Raw genomic sequence first — 22156 nt, 5'->3', positions numbered from 1 at the left:
GGATGGCCGACAGCCACTCAGACGCAGGGCCAGGTGAAGGACATAGTGAAGGTCACTCTTGTTGATCTGGAGCTTGGAGGATTGAAAGGCATCAGAATTGATAATGGAATCCCTGGACACCAGCATGTGCTCCCGGGCACAGAGCACTTTGGCTTGTTCTTGCAGATGCCGCTGTGGGTTGTTGTGAGGGGAGGAGACAGTTGGGCAAGCCCACGTGACCCACCCTCATTTCGGGCAGAGTGGCTGCCAAGGCACTTGAGGGGTCAGTGCATCCAGCAGACTCTGTTTCAGTTATGAAGAAGAGCATTTAAAATACCTCTTGGATAAAATCCAGAGAGTTAATAATTCAGCCTCAGATATGAGTAACTCTTATTCCTTCCTTCTCGAAGTGGGTGGACGTGCTCTGAAAACATGTCGTCTGTAGAAACAGCTTCCCCATTATCTCAGGATGCCCAGAGGCTGGCTTCTTCTCGATTTATGAGAGCAGAGGGTGTCCATTGATGTGAACTGAGTTCTGCTGAGAATGAGGAAAAGGACATGTCAGGCTCAGAGCCACCCCCGGCTCTGTCCTGAGTGCTTGCTGTAGGTGGACCCTGGCTGAGGGGGGCAGGCTGAAATCTGAATAGTCCGTCTCTCTCAAGAATTTGCCATGGGGCTTTGTCTCCCTCAGGGGGGGCATCTTGCTCTCATTTGCACAAAGGCAGCAGTGGGGCTCGGCCTTCTCAGGCATCTCTGCAGGTTCCCAGTGACTCTATGGATGGGGGTCCAGGGGCTAATGATTCACGGGGAGTCCTTGCCTTTCTGTCAGTGCCTCCTGTGCTGGAGCCTGGCGCTGGGTCAGTGCCTCTCACACGCCAGGTCCCAGGCTTCTGTCTTCCATGTCGCCATCCATGAGGCCTCATTCCTTATGCTCACGAGATGCTGCCGCTCCAGGCCTCATGTCTACATTGTAGGCAGGAAGATGGAGAAAGGGAAAAAGGCATGGCTCACGGGTCCAGCCCTTTTGAATCAGGAAAACAGAAACCCAAACTGCCAGCCTCAGCTGCAAAGGGTCCAGGGAGGTGATTGATTTCCCTAACATATTACCAGCTTGAAAGAAATCCAGGCCCTGTTGGTGAGCAGGGAAGAGGGACTCTATGTTGGGCAGGCCCCCTGCAGTGCCTGGAGTGCCTGGAGGAGTGGGCACCCCGCTGCCCCAAGGTGGGCACACAGGTCATCACATCCCTCTTCATTCCCTTCTTCAGCATGTTGTCAAGCCTTTTCTCAGGCCTTCTTAGCATTCCAACAAAGTAATATATTTTTAAATAATTTTATTTGTATTCATTTAGTTTTGGCTGTGCTGGGTCTTTGTTGCTGCCCAGGCTTTTCTCTGGTTGCTGTGAGTGGAGGCCACTGTCTAGTTGCAGTGTGTGGGCTTCTCTTTGCTGTGACTTCTCTTGTTGTGGAGCACAATCCCTAGGCGCACAGGCTCCAGTAGTTGTGACTTGCAGACTCTGGAGCACGGGCTTAGTAGCTGTGGCTCACAGGCTTAGTTGCTCCGCGGCATGTGAGATCTTCCTGGACCAGGGGTCGAACCCGTGTCTCCTGCATTGGCAGGTGGGCTCTTAACCACCAGACCACCAGGGAAACCCCCAAACAATATTTTAAAGTAGATTTCAGCTACATTTCAGGAGCTCCTGATAAGCTTCTTGGCTTAAACGTATAGAAGACAAGCTTGCCCTGCAGGGTAGGGGTGCATTTATGCTGCGTGTCCTGGGAGCCCACAGTTCCAAGCCGGTGGCACGCCCGCAGGAGTTGTTCCTCCGGGCCACCAGGCGCCCAAATGGCTGGGATGCTTTCAGTTATTCTCTTCATGAAGAAATTGTAATTTATTCCCAAATGCACATTTAAGGACCTAAAATAGAACATTAGCAATTGAGTTTGGAAGGGCTCAGTAGGACTTAAGGGGCTGTAGCCAGTTTCTCCTTGCCAGCTCCCAGCCTCTAGTGCCACAGCAGCCACTCAGCTGTACCAGGCCCAGCCTGGTTCCCTTCTTCAAAGGAGAGGCTGAGGCCTCAGTGCGGGAGGCTGACTGGCGTTGGCTGCTTGGCTAGGACCTGCCTGCAGAGGGGTTCTGAGCAGCTGACTCATGGAGTCCCCTGATATGGCCCTGGCAACCTCCAGCTTCATCCTGGGCAGTTCCCTGGAACTATTCAAAGGCCCTTCTCTCCTCACCGTCTCCCCGCCCCAGGCTAGTCCTAGACAGTCTTTAGGGTCCAGCTCGTGTGGCAGCTTCTCCAGACCCTCACCCCCTCCATCACCAGGTGAGTTATTCCCCCGAAGCTGGGCCCCTCATGCAGTGAGCTCACCCTCAGCATGCTGCATGGTCTCACCCATCCTCATCACCCTGGGCTTGTTTCATGAATCAGAATCATCAACCTCCAGGCCTTGTGGCCCCAAGGGAGGCTGCACAACACAGGAAGCTTGCTGACTGGCCTCCTTCCACCTGTCCCCATTTCTACCTGCCTTTGATTTCCTGAGAGTGGAAGGGGAAAGTTGGGGACCTTGTCATCATAAGCTCTGGGCAGAGGTGAGAACTGGCTCAGCACCTTACACCCTTCCTAGCTTCTGGCTGTGTGCCAGCCCCAGGCTAGCAATAGGGGCTGCTCCGAGGATGCCCGGGACAGCAGAGAGCATGGTGCCCCTCCTTGGCCTCTTTGCCAGTTCATCCCTTACTCCTCTTCACCCGCTCAGTGGGCTGCATCCAGATGAATGAATGTGGCAGGAGAGTGCTCAGGTGTCAGGGCAGAATGTCAAGAGGAGCCCCGGAGATGCAGAGGGCAGACCCGCCAGCAATGCCGGGTTCCCCCAGGCTCCCGTCTCCTTGGCGTGTGGACCAGCTTTCTCCATCTCTGGGCATGCACCACATGCCCCAGGGCCAACCAAGGCACATTCCAACACCTCGCAGCCCACAGGAAGGGAACTCTGAAAGGTCTGAATCCTGTTTCCACTGCTTCTATGGAAAAAAACAGAGTGTTTCTTTCTTTTTTTTTTTCTCCTTGCAAAATATCACATTTTTCCCAATTGAAGGAAAATCAATTTTATTTTGTAATGTGTCTGACTCGAGAAGTTCCATGGCTGCCCCCTTCTTGGCGGCTTCTCGGGGCTAATCCCTGATCTCCGCCGTGCTGAGCGGTAGCCAGTCCCTCCCTGAGCTGAACTGGGGCCATTTGTTTTCATCTCTAAATATTAAAGTCGTGAGTTTGCTTTTAATAGAGGACTGAAGATGAGGCATTAATCTTGGATTCTCCTTATTTTATCACAAGAAAACGGCTGCAGATGGAAAAAAGCAGGAGATCATTGTCCTGGACTCCAAGAGGAGCAATGCTATTAATATTGGCCTGACGGTCCTGCCCCCTCCAAGAACGATTAAGATAGCCATTTTGAATTTTGATGAATATGCCTTAAACAAAGAAGGGATTGAGGTAAGAGGAGCTCGACAGAGTGTTATTTATGTTCTGTTGCATTACTGTCCAATGTGACTTTCTTTCTCCACAGGGTGGCTTGCCACTTTTTTGTCTCAGTCAGACTCTGAATAGTGTTATAATTCTCACATCATTTTTTTAACTTCAGGAGGGGGGCAGTGGGAAGAAACCCCACTTTGCTTATTGGGAAGATCAGGTTCATTCATTAACTTCCTTCTGACCACACTCTGCCTGCCTCAATGCAGAAGAAGAACTTGACAGCCTCCATGGGGCACTGGAATGCCTTCTTTCACATCATTTCAAACCAAATATGTTTCATGAACAGTCTTAAAAGTAGGCTTGTCTGTGCATGCTCACCTCTGTGTAAATGGCTCTGTTTCTCTCTTGGCGCCCGTTGTGGTGTGTAGAGACGGGTTTGATTTGCTCAGCTGGGGATCCCAAGCCAACTGGGTCTGCAGCATCTGTTGGTCTTGGTGGCACAAGTGGAGAGAGGTTGGCTGTCCTGGCTGTGACTGCGTGACTGATGGGCACCCCAGCTGGAGCCGCAGCCCCCCTGCTCTGCCAGGGTCCAGCACCCTCCACTGTGGGCTGGTGCCCGTTTGTGGGAAGTTCAATCTCCTCTTCTAATAATAGAGAAAGAGTGAGTGGAGCCAATGGCTTGGCCCACAGATGCCTCCAGGGGCGTGACCGGCCTGGGGACCCACTGGGTAGAGTGGGGAATCTCAGGACACTGCTTCGTGACATTGGTGGCAGCCAGCGCCGCCTCCTGTTGGCAAGGAGCCTTGGATTCCTTGAAAACATCTCCGTACTGGAGGTTCCTGCATACCCAGTCTCATTTGAAAGACTCAGGAATGAAGAAAGCCAGTGAAGGCTGGCTACAGTGAGCAGAGGGGCTTCAGCAGGAGAGACAGAAGTGAGGAAGGGCTGGGGGGCTGTGCCAGACGCACCCCCAGGCCTGAGTGTGGGAGGGGGCAATGGGGGCGTGGGGCAAAGTGGTGCCTGAACCCAGGTGGGCAGGCATGCCGTGTACTTTGGAAAGCAGAGGCCTCCGCAGCAGAAGCAGTGTTCCTAGAGGTTTGTACTAGATTGAGTACAGACTTCAAGGTCCATGCTACCCAGAACCTTGGAATGTGACCTTATTTGGAAGTTGGGTCTTTGCAGGCTTGATCAAGCTAAGATAAGGTCATCCTGGATTAGGGTGAGCCCTGCTCCACTGGCTGATAGCCTTCTAAGAAGAGAGAAGTTTGGACACAGACACAGCGAGGAGAAGGCCATGTGAACAGAGAACACCCAGAGGGGACCACTGTGGGATGATGGAGGCAGAAGCTGGAGGGATGTGCTTACAAGACAAGGGACACCGAGAAGTGCCTGCATCTTCTAGAAGCGAGGAAGAGGAGAGGAAAGATCCTCCCCTTGAGTCTTCAGAAAGAGCATCGCCCTGCGGACACCATGATGTTAGACTTCTAGTCTCTCAGGCTGTGAGGGAACACATTCCCCTGGTTTGAAGCCCCCCAGTTTGCGATGCTTGGTTATAGCAAACCTGGGAAACCAGCACAAGGCCTTAGCAGCTCTGCCTTGAGAAGCACCCACATGGCCTGTGCCAGGAGCAGGTGTGACGAGGAACGTGCACTGGCCACTGGCTGGAGAGTGGGGCCCGAGCCCTGGAGTCAGGCCAGGCAGCACAGCAGGTCAGCACAGGCAGGGAGTGAGGGCACGTGGCAGACGGGGGAGGGGGCCCAAAGGAGACCGCAGGCAAATACCGAGGGGGAGACTGAGGCAGCTGCCAGACAGTGGGAAAGGAGGGGGCAGGCCTGGCCTCAGTACGGGGCAGCTTCACCCTGGGGCCCCCAGAGCAACAAGGGGGAAGGGCGTTTGTGTCCTGCAGGCAGGTGGGGGCTGCCAGTCGGCTCACACCAAGTGCAAAGTGTCTCTCACACAAGCAGACGACGTGTAGGTGCTAGTGCGTGATTGGCCATCCTGTTTACTTCACAGGATCTCTGAAGGAGTGCAGAAGCTTCAGATTCATACATAGAGAGGCTTCAAATGCAGCCAGAGGCAGCTTGATTGAAGGAAAAAATGACAACTTCCCCTTTTAAAAATATTTCCCCTTCTTGCCATGAGAACTTGAAAGTCCATCAAAAGAGACAGATTCCTTTGGTTTTGCCTTTGTTCTGTCCCAAAATGTCAATCTCCCTGGGTAGGGGAAGTTTCAGATACAATAGGTTACTCAGACTTTAGAATGAATCAGATGACTTTTTCCTTTTCTGACTGGTTTCCAGCTGAGCACCTTTTTGCGCCAGGAAGGAATGATGATAGGAAAGTAATGATGACAAATAGAGGAGCAGCAGCACATTAATAAACTAGACTTTCACGGGTTTCCTCCTCCGGGCCAGACACCGAGTAGGGGCTGCTCACAGAGGCTCATCAGAACCTTACGAGGTGCACTGCTATGATCCTCATCTTAAAGTTGAAGAGGGTGTATCCCAAAGTTTGTCTGTGTCCAAGCTCACAAGCCAGTAAGAGGTCGAACTGAAATGTGGTTTCTAGAGCCTGAGTCTGAAGTGCAATCCGCGGGCCAGCTCTGGGGGTGGCTGGCCCAGATGGGCTCTCTGGGTCTGGACTCACCCATGGAAAAGAACAAGAGGAAATCCGAAAGGGGAGTGAGAAGACACATGGGCCATTGCAATCTGCATCACAGTGCTGCCTACACTTTTCCTCCAGGAGTAGCTGGTGTCGGATATGATGTACAGTAAACAGATATGGCCTCAGAACACACTGCCTAACCCTTCCTGAGAGTTTGCTGTGTCGTGAGGCCTTGGTAGATCATCATTTCAGTTCAGTTCAGTCGTTCAGTCATGTCCAACTCTTTGCGACTCTATGGACTGCAGCACACCAGGTCTCCCTGTCCATCACCAACTCCCAGAGTTTACTCAAACTCATGTCCATGGAGTCAGTGATGTCATCCAGCCACCTCATCCTCTGTCATCCCCTTCTCCTCCTGCCTTCAATCTTTCCCAGCATCAGGGTCTTTTCAAATGAGTCAGTTCTTCACATCAGGTGGCCAAAGTTTTGGAGTTTCAGCTTCAGCATCAGTCCTTCCAATGAATATTCAGGACTGATTTCTATTAGGATGGACTGGTTGGATCTCCTTGCTGTTCAAGGGACTCTCAAAAGTCTTCTCCAACACCACAGTTCAAAAGCATCTTTGGCTCTCATCTTTCTTTATAGTCTAGCTCTCACATCCATACATGACTACTGGAAAAACCATAGCTTTGGCTAGACGGACCTTTGTTGGCAAAGTAATATCTCTGCTTTTTGATAGATCATATATAGTCATTAACATGGAGTTACACATTTTGGTCACACTTTTCACTGGAACACGGTTTCTCGGTTGTGGCTCTGTTGCCATTCTGTGCTGGACAGTTCTTTATTGTGGGAGCTGCCCTGTGCTTTGTAGGGTGTTCGCAGATCCCTGACCTCTGTCCACACGATGCCCGTAGCACTGCCCCAGTGGTGACAACCAAGAATGTCCCCTAGACTGTGTCAACATACCATGGGGACAGAATCACCCTGACTGAGAACCGCTTCTCTGAAGCTGCCTGAGTGAATGCAGAGAGAGTGTGTATTTTCAATGCTTGTCGGTTGTAGCTGATAAGAGTCCAGCAGAAACCAGTCCTCGTGGGGAACCCGTAACCCAGGCCCTCCCAGTTGTTACCTGCTGCCTGTGACCACCGACCTAGGGGCCCTCGGGGGCAGAGAGGGTGTCCATCCTGTGCAGAGTCAGTCTCCCAGAGCTTACTGTCTAGCCTTGTTGTTCAGAAGTTACATCAGGGCTGAGAAGAGATGGAAGTCACGTCCTTACAGATCTTCACTAATGATTTCCAGCTTACACCCAAGGGCCTTTTGCTAAACCATCTGCTCTGCAGCATGGCACCATGGCCTAATGGAGTTGTATGAAACCTCTGTGTCCCCAGACGTGATTAGGATGTATTCACTGACATCCTCCTTGGCAACTCCATGTTGTGTATCTGACTCATCATGAAAACCCACAGGAGTAATTGACTAACTTCATTAAGAAAGTTGTTGTTCATAAGAGTGTTAAATTTTAGAATATGATTGGGGCCCATCCCTAAGTTGCATTAACGATATTTTCCCATGTAAAATGTCCGTGAGGCATCATACTTTGCCGACAAAGGTCCATCTAGTCAAAGCTGTGGTTTTTCCAGTAGTCACGTATGGATGTGTGAGTTGGACCATAAAGAAAGATGAGTGCCGACGAATTGACGCTTTTGAATTGTGGTGTTGGAGAAGACTCTTGAGAGTTCCTTGGATTACAAGGAGATCCATCCTAAAGGAAATCAGTCCTGAATATTCATTGGAAGGACTGATGCTGAAGCTAAAGCTCCAATACTTTGGCCACCTGATGTGAAGAACTGACTCATTTGAAGAGCCCCTGATGCTGGGAAAGATTGAAGGTGGAAGGAGAAGGGGATGACAGAGGACGAGATGGTTAGATGGCATCACTGACTCAATGGGCATGAGTTTGAGTAAGCTTCAGGAGTTGGTGATGGACATGGAAGCCTGGTGTGCTGCAGTCCAGGGGGTCACAAAGAGTCAGACAAGACTCATCGACTGAACTGAAAGAGGGTTTTCTTGTTCTTCCTTGCTTTTCTCATTTTTGTAGCATTTGTGTCTACTCAGAGGGTTAACACAATTGAATGGTCCCAAACGACATTTAAGTTGACACTGCTTGACTGCCAGGCATCCTAGAAACAGATATTCCCTTTGGCTGCCTGTACAAAACTGCAGCATCTTTTCAAGCAGTTTGTGTTGGGGAACCCTGTCTGTGGGTCCAGGAACACACAGTTGAACCTGAGTGCAGGAGCCAGTCAGTGGGGTCTGCAGGCCCAGGAACCAGAATGTCCTGACAGTTGGGCACCTTAGCCACACTGGTAGTTTGTGGAAGTGCCATGAACGTGGAGGTGGTGCTGAAAAGTAGGAGGAGCCCCTGAGTGGGTCTCCAGCTCTGCCTCAGTTGATCCAGCTTGACTTCAGGCACCACATCTTCATCTTCAAATTTGCTGCATTATTCTGCCTTACCTGCCTCACCAAGTTGTCACAAGAATGAAAGAAGATACCATCGAAAGAGAACCTTGAGAAGTTAACCTTTAACCTTGAGAAGTTTTTTTTTTTTTTAATTCTCTGTGAGACTCTGTGCATGAAGGAAAGCCATTATCTCATGGGATGGCAGGTTGCAAACCATCCAGCCTCGGCCATAACAGCTCCAACTTTTTGCTTTTAGATACTTATCCAGAGTCATAGCCAGGGTTCTGTTCAGAATTCACAAGGCATGATGATTACTTATTATGGTCTCATCTGCAGGTGAATGAGATGGCCAAACCCCAGAATATTTGGGTCCATAAAAAATAAGACTTAGGCATTTTCCTCTGAAATAAGATTTTCCGATACAGAAGCAAGCATACTTAAAGCAGTGCTAGAGAAACACTGTCTGGGAGAAAGCAAAAAACCACTGAGATTATTATGTCATGGTCTTGTTTGATGTTTTTCTCCTTGTGAAACCAGATGATCATCACAGGGTCATCAGTAAATCTACTGACATGGTAAAGAGCAGATTAAAGGTATGCTCATTCTGTTATGATCTGCTCATGGAAAAATGGGAGCGTCACCTTGTACAAGGTAGCTTTGACCTGCTGTCCCCTGTCTTATGACTATTTTTATTGTCAGTGATGTGTAAAAAAAACAAAAAGTAAAATTAACTGGCAGATGGCAACCTCATAAATCTTCAACAGTGAACAAATGGTTTAAATTAGTCAGAGAAGTGAAAAACAAAAGTAAGAGTGTTTGATTACTTTCCCAAAGGAAAGAGGCAACAAAACTCATCACATGAAAATGCCTTCTGAAGAAGGGGAAAGTGTTGACAGCTTTGTGTTTTGGAATCCTTGTACATGCTTAAAACAATTTGAACATTAATAAAATTAAAATACAAATTCTTCATTGAGTTTCCCTTTTGAAAACTAGTTTAAATGCTGGATGTTTTGAAATAAGCGGCATCTGCTTGGATTGTTTTGGTCTTTTTGAAGTGTCATCTGTGTCGGCAGGTGGGATCAATAGCATCAGCCTGTGGGTCGGCAATGGGCTGAGCATCTCCCCAGTGCTCCATTCCACCACTTAATCTGTGTTTGGGGCATGATAGAGAGGATGTTGGAAAAAGAAGTATCTAGAGCTCACCACCTGTGACCTCACTCTGACCCCACCCCAAACACGTCTTCAGTACAGTTTGGTGTCACTGGCTTCTGATAACCTCCTGAGGCCGCCCTCTCTGATAACATTCATGAGCCCAGGACAACTACTCTTCCACCTAGATACATCCTAAGGCATGACTGTGTAAATACCTGCACCTTTGCTGATTATGATGTCAAGTGTCTGGTCTCTTGTTGTTTTTAATTTTTTGAATTAATATGGAGTAAAATTGACTTTGTGTGGATCACAATGAACTGTGGAAAATTCTGAAGGAGATAGGAATACCACACCACCTGACCTGGCTCCTGACAAATCTGTATGCAGTTCAGGAAGCACGTTAGACATGGAACAACAGACTGGTTCCAAATTGGCAAAGGAGTACATCAAGGTTGTATATTGTCACCCTGCTTATTTAACTTATATGCAGAGTACATCATGAGAAATGCTGGGCTGGATGAAGCACACGCTGGAATCAAGATTGCCAGGAGAAATATCAATAACCTCAGATATGCAGATGACACCACCCTTATGGCAGAAAGTAAAGAAGAGCCTCTTAAAGAAAGTGAAAGAGAGTGAAAAAGTTGGCTTAAAGCTCAAAAGATCATGACGTCTGGTCCCATCACTTCATAGCAAATAGATGTGGAAACAATGGAAACAGTGAGAGGCTTTATTTTCTTGGGCTCCAAAATCATTGCAGATGGTGACTGCAGCCATGAAATTAAAAGACGCTTGCTCCTTGGAAGAAAAGTTATGACCAACCTAGACAGCATATTCAAAAGCAGAGACATTACTTTGCCAACAAAGGTCTGTCTAGTCAAGGCTATGGTTTTTCCAGTGGTCATGTATAGATATGAGAGTTGGACTATAAAGAAAGCTGCTGCTGCTGCTTAAGTCACTTCAGTCATGTCCAACTCTGTGCGCCATAGGCGGCAGCCCACCAGGCTCCGCCGACCCTGGGATTCTCCAGGCAAGAACACTGGAGTGGGTTGCCATTTCCTTCTCCAATGCATGAAAGTGAAAAGTGTAAGTGAAGTCACTCAGTCTTGTCCGACTCTCAGTGATCCCATGGACTGCAGCCTACCAGGCTCCTCCGTCCATGGAATTTTCCAGGCAAGAGTACTGGAGGGGGGTGCCATTGCCTGAGTGCCAAACACATGATGCTTTTGAACTGTGGTGTTGGAGAAGACTCTTGCGAGTCCCTTGGACAGCAAGGCAATCCAACCAGTACATCCTAGAGGAAATCAGCCCTTAATATTCATTGGAAGGACTGATGCTGAAGCTGAAACTCCAAAACTTTGGCCACCTGATGCGAAGAACTGACTCATTGGAAAAGCCCCTGATGCTGGGAAAGATTGAAGGCGGGAGGAGAAGGGGCCAACAGAGGATGAGATGGTTGGATGGCATCACCGACTCGATGGACATGAGTTTGGGTAAACTCCAGGTTTTGGTGATGGACAGGGAGGCCTGGTGTGCTGCAGTCCATAGGGTCGCAAAGAGTTGGACATGACTGAGCAAATGAATTGAACTGAGCTGAAAATTGACTTTAGGGGAGTCCAGATCTATTGAGTCTTAGTGCTTAGTCTCTTAGTCATGTCCGACTCTTTGCACCCCCAGTGACTCTAGTCCACCCAGCTCCTCTGTCCCTGAGATTTTCCAGGTAATAATACTGGAGTAGGTAGCTATTTCCTTCTCCAGGGAAATCTTCCTGACCCAGGGATTGAACCTAGGTCTTCTGCATTGCAGGCGGATTCTTTACCCTCTGAGCCACCAGGGAAGCCCAGTTTAAAACATATAAATTCCTGCTGTGACCACTGTAGTCAAGATTCAAAATAGTCCCATCTGCTGAAAAAGCTCTTGTGCTCTTTCCAGTCACACCCTTAACCCACCTAGCCCCTGGTAACCAAGAATCTATACTCATCACTGTGGTTTTGGCTTTTCAAAAATGTTACATACATGGAGTCATATAGTGAGTAACCTTTTGAGAATGACTTCTTCCACTCAGCATGATGGATGCCTTTGTGATTCATCCAAGTTGCAGTGTGTATCTGCAATTGATTCCTTTTTGTTGCTGAGTATCATTGCATTGTAGGGATACACCACTGACTCTTCATCTATTTGCCCATTGAAGAGTGTTCAGCTTCATCCAGTTCTTAGCAGTTATGAATAAAGCTACTACAAATACTCAAGTACAAGTTTTAGTGTGAACGTAAGTTTTGATTTTTCCAGGGTAAATACAAATGGAATCACTGGGGCATATGATAACTCTGTGTTTAATCTTTTGAGGAACTGTAACTTGTCTTTTCATTCTCTTAACAGTGTCTTTCACAGAGAAAAAGTGTTTAATTTGAATCAAGGTTAATTTATTAACTTATTCTGTTTTGTTATCATGTCTTGGAGTTCACTGTGTAACCTGGATCACAAAGATTTTCTCCTGTGTTTCCTTCAAAAAGTTTTGTAGTGTTACCTTTATTTTGATAGCTGTGATCCCTTTTGAGTTAACTTATCTAGAAGATAGTGTTATCTAGAAATTAATTTATCTAGTTAACTAGAAGTTATCTAGTTTTCTGGAGGTTAACTTATCTAGAAGGGCTTCCCTGGTGGCTCAGATGGTAAAGAATCTGCCTGCAATACAGGAGACCTGAGTTTGATCCCTGGGTCAAGAAGATCCCCTGGAGGAGGAAATGGCTATCCAGTCTAGTATTCTTGCCTAGGGAGTTCCATAGACAGAGGAGCCTAGTGGCCTACAGTCCATGGGGTTGCAAAGAGTCAGACACGACTGAGCAACTAACACTTTATCTAGAAGGTAGGTTTCAGCTGAGGTTCGCTTTTTGCATATGGATTCCAGTTGGCCCAACACCATTTGTTGAAAACACTGCCATTTGTCTCTTGACGGCCTTCACACCTTTGTCAGAATCCCTGGGCCGTGTCTGTGTAGTCTATTGCTGGACGCCCTGTTTTCTCCCACCAATCTATGTATCTGTGCTGCCCTGAACGTGTCTGTGTAGTCTATTGCTGGACGCCCTGTTTTCTCCCACCAGTCTATGTATCTATGCTGCCCTGAAGCCCACGCCACACTGTCTTAATACTGCAGCTTTGTGGTAGGTCTTTGTGACTCCTTCAAGGGTATCCTTTTCCAGAATTATTTTGGATTGACTATTTTGGTCCTCTGCCTTGCTGTAAAATTTTTAAAAGCAGCTTGTCTATATCCACAAAAAAATCATACTATTTTGATTGGAATTGAGCTAAATTTATATCTCAGTTTTGGGAAGACTAACATCTTGGCTATGCTGAGTCTCTCAGTCTGTGAACACAGTTCATCCCCTGTTTACTCAGTTCATCTTTGATTGCTTTCATCAGCATTTCTACTTTCCACAGGCACATTCTACACATACTTTGTTAGATTCATCCCTAAGTATTTCATTGTAAACAGTATTTAAAAAAAAAATTTAGTTTGTGATTGCACCTTAGTAATGTACAGAAATAAAATGGATTTTCTGTATACTGACCTTGTATCATGCAACATTGTTTACTCACTAAGCTGTTTTGTAGAGTCCTCAAAATTTTCTATGTGGACAATTATGCCCTCTGAGATGGGGACAATTTTATCTTTTCCTTTCCAATCTGTATGTATTTCTGAAATTGTATGTACCTCAGCAGGATTTCTACACAGTGTTAAATAAGAATGGTGAGAGTAGACACCTTGTCTTGTTCCACATCTTAGAGGGAAAACATTCTCTCTGTCACCATGAAGTATGAAATGAGTTGTGGGTTTTTTTTTCATTAATGTCACCTGTCAAGTGGGAAAAATTTCTTCTATTAGAGGTTCCTGAGTTTTTGGTTGTGAATGGAAATTGAGTTTTATCAAAATTTCTTTGCATCAATTGAAATGACTGTGTGAATTTTCTTGTTCACACTGTTAATCTGGTAGATTAATTGCATTGATTGATTTTTTTTCATATTGAGCCAACCTTGAGATTATTTTAAAATATATTGCTATATAAAATATAGCAATAGATTTATATATCTTAAAATATTGGCATTTAGTTATATACTCTAAAATATTTTGTTAAGGGTTTTTTACATCTGGTTCATCAAGATATTGGTCTGGAGTTTTCTTGTATTTGTTGAGTTGTTTTTTTTTTTTTATCAGGCTCATTCTAATCTCATAAAATGAATTTGAGAATTGTTCCATCACCTATTTGAGTTCAGGCCACAGATTCTGACCTACCTTCTGCAGACTATGGTCTCAGTGTCAGCTCAGTTTTCAAAGTCCAGTTCAGGTCTCAAAGCCTCTGACCTGCTGTTGAAGGTCAGATTCACACATGAGCAGTTCAGGGAGAAGCTCAGAAGTTCTGAAACCACTTTGTGCCCTTGCTTGGCAGGCTCTTCATTTTTCATGACCTCCCCATTGCTTTCCGGGTTTCTGGGGCCTTCCTTTTTAGTAAAGCTGGGACTTTAGTTACCTCACTTTGCCACACACTTGCTATCACTGTGCCCTTGTCTGGGGCTAAGCCAAGCGAGGGTGGAGAAGAAGAGCAAAAGGGGTTGGCCCCACCTCTTGGGGCCACAGCTCCACTGATGGGAGAGGAAGTTTCCCTTCACGTGAGATTTTGGACCTGCAAACCCTGCTGTCACCACTCGGAGACCCTTTCCCACACCAGGAGAAAGAACTCGAAGCCTCCCCTGGAGCTCTCTGTCTGCCCCTGATACCCTCTTCCAGACTTTGGCTGCCTGATCCCAGGTTGGGGAATACCAGAGGGAAAATGGTCAACTCATTACCAGTTCAGCTGAACTTCCAGTTCTGGTCTTTTTTCCCTCTGTCCACCTGCTACTGTTGATTTTATTTTAAAGTCTTCAAATAGCTGCCCCTTGACTACTGTCCAGGGCATGTAGTTTCATTCAGTGGGACAGTGCTTACCCATGTCTCCCAGAACTGGAACTCCTTCCCACACCTAATCCAGAGGTTTGCTATTGTTGAGCAGTAACTGAAGCTGCTTAGAATTAATGCATTAATGTAAGTTACTAAAAAGCATGGTGCAGTGTGTATTTCTTTGCTTTGATAATCTCATTTGTTAAATGAGAGAAAAATAATGATACCTTCCATTTAATAATGTTGCATGTGGAGTGTCACATGATGGGAATTTTGACCTTCATTAAAACTGTAATCACTGAGGAATTTGAACCTATAAGAATCATGATCCTTCTGACACCTGTTTGCTTCCTCTGTCTTCCAAAATTGACTTTTACCAGAAACAAATAGAAGCAGAAAGTGATACTGTTTCCATTAGTAGGTAAGTATTGCTCTTTGTAAGGACCATCATTGTTTGTTCCTTAATCAGACTTGAGTTTGATGTTCAGTTCAGTCGCTTAGTTGTGTCCAACTCTTTTCGATCCGGTGAACTACAGCACGCCAGGCCTCCCTGTGCATCACCAACTCCAGGAGTCCACCCAAACCCGTGTCCATCGAGTCGGTGATGCCATCCAGCCATCTCATCCTCTGACATCCCCTTCTCCCCCTGCCCTCAATCTTTCCGAGCATCAGGGTCTTTTCAAATGAATCAACTCTTCACATCAGGTGGCCAAAGTATTGGAGCTTAAGCTTCAACATCAGTCCTTCCAGTGAACACCCAGGACTGATCTCCTTTAGGATGGACTGGTTGGATCTCCTTGCAGTCCAAGGAACTCTCAAGAATCTTCTCCAACACCACAGTTCAAAAGCATCAATTCTTAGGCGCTCAGCTTTCTTTATACTCCAACTCTCACATTCATACATGACCACTGGAAAAACCATAGCCTTGACTAGATGGACCTTTGTTGACAAAGTAATGTCTCTGATTTTGAATATGCTGTCTAGGTTGGTCATAACTTTCCTTCCAAGGAGTAAGTGTCTTTTAGTTTCATGGCTGCAATCACCATCTGCAGTGATTTTGGAGCCCAGAAAAATAAAGTCAGCCACTGTTTCCCCATCTATTTGCCATGAAGTGATGGGACCAGATGCCACGATCTTAATTTTCTGAATATTGAGCATTAAGCCAACTTTTCACTCTCCTCTTTCACTTTCATCAAGAGGCTCTTTAGTTCTTCACTTTCTGCCATAAGGGTGGTGTCATCTGCATATCTGAGTTTATTCATATTTCTCCCGGAAATCTTTATTCCAGCTTGTACTTCCTCCAGCCCAGCGTTTCTCATGATGTACTCTGCATATAAGTTAAATAAGTTAAAATGTTGTAATTTCTATATAAAACTTGATATACATTTGGAATATTTAAAACAATTAAAATTATAGTATGATCTGTGGTACAAAAGTTAATCTGAGTTCTTTGGAAATGATTTATTTTTGTAAGATCCAAAATTAATCCATGAGAGGAAGTATATGTTCTTAACGTGTTTCACTTTATTTAAGGTACAGGGAGCTGGTGTCTAATCTTTTATTCTTTCACCTTTCTCCCATCCCTTTCTTGCCTGGAATGTTCTGCATGTACAAGATTCAGGAAATTTGGGGAAGTTGCTTATGAAACTGGAGATTTAGAGAGAGATGGAATGTTAAAACCATTGAATGTGAATTTAGATGCTACGTAGGGCTTCTCTTCTCAAAAGTTTATTTGTATGTAATGCCTGTTTATGATAAGAGCCCTGACAACAGAGTATCTCTCCTACCTGGCTGGAAAATTACCATATGAATTTGGAAACATCACAGGGTCCATCACTAAGAGTATACGCTATCTTTCCATCTTTCCAGAAAATTCTAACCATGATTCCCACGGAAGAGGAGAAGCAGAAGATTCAGGAAGCACAGCTGGCCAACCCTGAGGTGCCCCTGGGCAGCGCAGAGCAGTTCCTCCTGACACTCTCCTCCATCAGTGAGCTCTCAGCACGACTCCACCTCTGGGCATTCAAAATGGATTATGAAACTACAGAAAAGGTAAGCACTTAGGAAGCGAGGCAGCCAGTCTTATGTCCCCAGGGTAGAGAAAGTCCATTTTTTTAGTGGTGAACGTAGTGAAGTATTATTCCTGAGGCAGGGTTTGAAGGGTGAGTTGATGGTGCTGGGGGCGTGTATACCCTGAGTGTTGAACAGCCTATACCACGGAGGGGTTATTCTAAAGTGTCTGCCTGACACCAGCCTCAGATACTTGACTGGTTGAAAAAAAAAAAAAAAAAAAAACAACCAATAAATGTTTTTCTGACTCTATATGATCAATGTAGAAAATACAGAAAAACACAATATGGAAAGTGACTTGTAATCCTTCTGTCTGATGATGGTCGCCTCACTGCCGTTGACTGTGGTAATTAGCAGGTCATTGAGCTCCTCTGAGAGAGGCTCTCAGTAGAAAACCTGAGATGGACAGATTGCAAGAGTTTGGAAGGAGCATAGAAGGAAAGGGTTTTTGATAGTGAAGGCAGGGAAGACTCATCCTAGTAGAAAGTAGAAGAAGCAGGCGTCGTCTCTGGTCTGGCACGAGGTGTTTTTGCAGACCAAGCAGAAGAAATCAATGGAGAGAACCAGGGAGGGTGCACGGCGAGCTGGAGGTGAGCTTGAGTGAGAAGTGCCCGGGGCAGGTGGAGAGGCTGTGTGATCTTCCTCTTTCTGTAAAGGACGAGTACGTTCCTTACTGAGGGGCACACAGGTAGCAGTGTGTTAGTCAGCTCTCTCCTGACCATGGCTGATGCCTCCAGAACTCATCCTTCACATGTTCCTTCAGCGTCTGAACCACAGTCTTCCTCTTTGTCTTTCTCCTCCCAGGCAGGTGACACTGGAAACTGGCATCACTGTCCCAGGACCCAGGTCTGCTAATGTCTCCTCTAGACACCCTGTGGCTGGCCACCTCTTGGCCTGAACCACCACCCCCTAAGCCACCTCTTGGCTTAGGGTGTTTCAGGAGAAACTGCTGTGTTTGACTTCATTCCCTAATTGGACAGGGATGAAGTCTAGAGGGGCTAAGGTAACTTGGTTGCAAAACCAGTCGGCATGTTCGGGTGATTTTCTGTAGCAAAGTGAAGTAACTTCATGGAGAAAACTGGTCATCAAGTCAGCCTTGGCTGGGGACTGGTAGGGCCTGCTGAGCAGAAGTAAGGCTGGAATGAATGAAGCCCAAGCTGCTGGTTTTGGGGTCCGTGCTCAGGGAGAGCCTCAGTGAGGACGCTGAGATGGGGGGCTGTTATGAAACAATAGGACAGAGGGAAGGAGAGACCGAGGCCACGAGGTTATAGGACAGGCTACACATTCGAGAGACTGGGAGTTAGGAAGGCCGTGGGAGTCATGAGGATGGTGGTCTTCTAGAAAGCCACCCAGGCCAAGAGGTGGCCAGCCACAGGGTACCTAGAGTAGACATTAGGAGACCTGGGTCCTGCGACAGTGATGCCGGTTTCCAGTGTCACCTGCCTGGGAGGAGAAAGACAAAGAGGAAGACTGTGATTCAGACGCTGAAGGAACATGTGAAGGATGAGTTCTGTAGGCATCAGCCATAGTCAGGAGAGAGCTTGGGAGACGGGCAGAAAAAGGGAAAGACACCTAGCCAAGCTCCTGTGAGCCACAGGGACCCACCTAGTCTCCACTGAAGAGACTTTGGGGCCAGACTTTCTCCTGTCACCTTTCTGCCCTTTTCCATACCTGGAAGCATGTGCCAGTCACATGGGATTGCCTTACACTGGGAGGACTCCACTGGTTATGACCTTGTACAAAAATGTGAATGAAGTAAAGCCAAAGTGCACACTCTATCATCTTCTAATTTTTTTTTAATTGAAAGGAAGTGGCAGAACCACTTATGGACCTGAAGGAAGGAATAGACCAGTTGGAGAACAATAAAACCTTGGGCTTTATCCTGTCTACTCTCTTAGCCATTGGGAACTTTCTAAATGGAACTAATGTAAGTCTCCCCATCCTTTTCCTCCTACCTCCCTGGTCACAGAATCCCCTCCCTCCCCTTGCTGGTGGATCACTGATCTTCTGAGGCACAGTTGAACAATTTTCACTGATGTTGTTTTTTGGTGAAAATTTAGAGGTTTTGTCCTTAAAATATCGGGGCCTATTTATTCAAGCCTGTATCTTGCTGTAAATAAGAAAATGTAAAAAAATAAGCACATTATTCCTTAGGAAGGTTGGCTCCTCTCACAATTGACTTTGGAAATGTTTTCTTCTACAGTTTTCTTCTTTTTCTCCCTGAGCTTATTACTTAAATATTTGTACCCATACACATTGTAAACACACTTAAACAAAAAACTGGCCTATCTTTAGCCAGGAAGTAGAAAATCCCCAGCAGGGAAGGGATTAGGGAAGTTGTGGCTGCCTACATGGCAGAAACCCCACACCCAGCACCCTGATTTAGGAGCAGAGCCCTAGCCCATGGCTGACGGCCATGGTCAGGAAGGGCTGGAGGCTCATTTCACTATCAGGGTGGCTGGTGCTTGTGTGGTCCGCTAAGGACGTTGAAGCATGTGGCCTGAGATGCTTCACTCTCCAAGAGGGTGTTAATTCTAACCATTTGTACCTTTCTAAGAGCCTGCATAACACTTGTTCTCCACATCCTCTCCAGCACTTACTGTTTATAGATTTTTTTTTGATGAGGGCAAACATAGAGAACATCAGGGGAAGAAGGGGGTAGGACAGATAGAGAGAGTAGCTTTTAAACATAGACATTGCCATATGTAAAATAAATAACAAAGTGGGAAGTAGCTGTATAACACGGGGAGCTCAAGTTGGCGCTCTGTGACGACCTAGAGGGGTGGGATGGGGTGCGGGGGTGGGAGGGCGGTTCACAGGGAGGCACATATGTCTACTTATAGCTGACTCACACTGTTGTATGGCAGAAACCAAAACAACATTGTAAAGCAATTATCCTCCAACTAGAAAAAGAAAAAAGCTTGTTCTTCCATTCTCTTATGTTATGTTGCCCAAATAGGCCAAAGCGTTTGAGTTAAGCTACCTCGAGAAGGTTCCAGAAGTCAAAGACACAGTGCACAAGCAGTCACTTCTCCACCACGTGTGCACCATGGTGGTGGAGAACTTCCCGGACAGCTCGGACCTGTACTCGGAGATCGGGGCCGTCACCAGGTCAGCCAAGGTACGTGCGGGCCACGGCGGGGCAGGTGGGGCCCCTCTCCCCCAGAGCTGGGGGTCTGCACCCGCCATCTCTGCAGAGGGAAGGCCCTGTTAACCGAAACGCCCACATGCTGCTTGCACCACCTGCTCTAGAGTCTGTGAATAAACCTCACCTCCTGCCGTTTCTAATGGACTTTTGAGATCACTTTCCCATCTCTGGTTCTCTGTCAGATTCTTTCCTGCTGAGGTATGTGAGGCAAGCCTGCCGTTCCCAATCAGTCCCAACCCCACGTCCCCTGGTCAGCCGCCGTACTCACCAGGCTGGCTTCTCCAGAGCAGAGAAACCACCCAGCTGGTTTTAGGTGACAAAAATGTCCAAAAGATGCACTTTGGCCCCCCTAAAACTTCCATAGGGCCCTGCAGTGAGGTGTGGAGCCAGGGAACTAAGGGCACGCCTGGCCCCCTGCCCCTCACAGGTTGGCCATGCCTGTGATCTTACACCGAGGGAACAGTTTTATGGGGCTGTAAACAGTGTATAGCATTGGCCCCTTAGCTGCAGTCTATTAAGCTTAGCGCAGAGTTAAAATCTTCATGAACTTTGGTTTAGTGGTGAGAGCTGGACAACCAGCTGCCCCCGCTGCAGGAGCATTATTGCAGCCAAATAACCACAGAAGGATCCCAAATACAGCAGAACCAGGAGATGTGAGGGTCTTGAAAGCAACAGGGAACTCGAAGGGAGGGTCTTCAGTAGGACACAGGAGCCAGGCCTGTGTGGGAAAACTCGCAGAAAAGACAACCTGGCCGAACTGCATTTAGCTCTGGGACTCACTGGAGTCTAGTATGGTTGTAGGAGGGCTTCCCAGGTGGCTCAGTGGGTAAAGAATCTGCCTGCAATACAGGAGACACTAGTCATATATGTGTGTTCAATCCCAGCGTCAGGAGGATCTCCTGGAGAAGGAAATGGCAACCCACTCCAGTATTCTTGCTTAGAGAGTCCCATGGACAAAGGGGCCTGGCGGGCTACAGTCCATAGGGTCACAAAGAGTCGGACACAACTGAAGTGACTGAGCATGCACACATGATCATCGGAGAGACTGTGGTGGGCAGGAAGGGGGAAAGGCTTTGCTAAGCTCCCCTTCAGGGAGCTCTCCTCTCTCTGTCTTCCCCATCAGAGCTGGCTCTTGGGGACCTGCAGCCTGGGACCCTCCTTCACCTTCTCCTAGCTGGCAGCTGCCAGATCCACTGAGCAGGGTGCGCTGAGCCAGCATGATGGGTAGTCCTTCCTTGAAGCAGAAACAGGCATGACCAGCAGTCTTGCAACTCAGAGTAGACAGCCTTTTCTATTTCATAGGCACTCTCACCATATTTACTCTGTGCCAAGCCCTGTTCTGAAGTCTTTAGAAATATTACTTCAGCATTCTAACCAAGGCAAAAAGCCCCTCTGAATGTCCCAACAGGGGTCTTCTAGTTGCTGCTCTGACATCCCCCCATGAACACCTTCTCAGAAGACTGTTAGGAGTAATTCTTGAGGTGAAGTCTTCCTGGCCTCTGGATCCCCATTTCCAGAATAAGTCAGTTTCCTTTTTACATCTAGTCCTTTGTTCTTTCCAGGGCCTTCTACTGGGTGGAGACTGCTTGTGCCAAGAATTGCCCTGGCTTAGGCCCCCTGCACTAGACTGGCCCCCCGTTTCAGGCCTTTCCTTGTTTAAAACCTGACTACACAAGCCAGAACTGTGGGTCTCTTCTCCCTGTTATCCTTGGCAATTCTGAAGGATGACTATTGATCCAAGTCCTTGTGACTTCAAACAGGAGGCCAAGAGGGCCCCTGCCACCACTTAGCTTTTACTCGCAAAGTTGGGAGACATTGAGGGGCACCTTCTGTGTAGACAGGTACACAGCCTACATCAGGGATTCCCCAGCCACATTCATTCCATCCCCTGACGTGTTGCTTTGGGGGTCATCATTGCAACCCCACAAGGAGCAGGTAACTCTAGTGTCTGGAGGAAAACTTTGTCCCACCAGGGCTTGGGGGGAAGTAAGTAGAGGTGGGCATAGTTCTGGCTGCTCCTATAGAGGTTGAGGCGGGGTGGCTGACTTGTGCAGTGCTGACAAGTCAGGTTACCTTTCAAAGAGAAATAGTGACAAGTGGTCGCTGACCTGACCTCACAGCTCCAGAAGTGAAGGCAGGTGTCAGTGCAGGCTCTCCCTTGTGTTAGTTATCTACAGCTGAGTAACAAATAACCCCCAAAGCTAATGGCTTAGGATAATGTATTAGTTTCTTAGGGTTGTTGTGACAAAGCACCACAAACTAGGTGACTTAGGAAAACAGAAATAATTTGTTCCACCGTTCTAGAGGCCAGAAATCTGAGATCAAGTTGTTGGCAGGGTAAGT

At 47.1% G+C, this 22156-nt stretch overlaps 1 protein-coding gene across 12 annotated transcripts in view; it reads left to right on the top strand.

Moving 5' to 3' along the window:
* Positions 1-22156, top strand: part of FHOD3 (formin homology 2 domain containing 3) — a 522587-nt gene that overhangs the window by 463091 nt on the left and 37340 nt on the right. For 11 of the 12 annotated variants that reach the window (XM_019986698.2, XM_019986697.2, XM_070778524.1 and 8 more), the window contains 4 exons: positions 3306-3464; positions 16465-16647; positions 18473-18592; positions 19625-19786. In XM_019986698.2, coding sequence (XP_019842257.2) covers positions 3306-3464; positions 16465-16647; positions 18473-18592; positions 19625-19786 — 624 coding nt within the window. The remainder of the gene's footprint in view (positions 1-3305; positions 3465-16464; positions 16648-18472; positions 18593-19624; positions 19787-22156) is intronic. The other variant, XM_070778525.1, reaches the window with a different exon arrangement.

Source organism: Bos indicus, chromosome 24, assembly GCF_029378745.1.
Source record: "Bos indicus isolate NIAB-ARS_2022 breed Sahiwal x Tharparkar chromosome 24, NIAB-ARS_B.indTharparkar_mat_pri_1.0, whole genome shotgun sequence".
In the NCBI taxonomy this organism is placed as follows: domain Eukaryota; kingdom Metazoa; phylum Chordata; class Mammalia; order Artiodactyla; family Bovidae; genus Bos; species Bos indicus.
The sequence above is the reverse complement of the archived record's forward strand: the minus strand, read 5'-3'. Positions and strand labels throughout refer to the sequence as shown.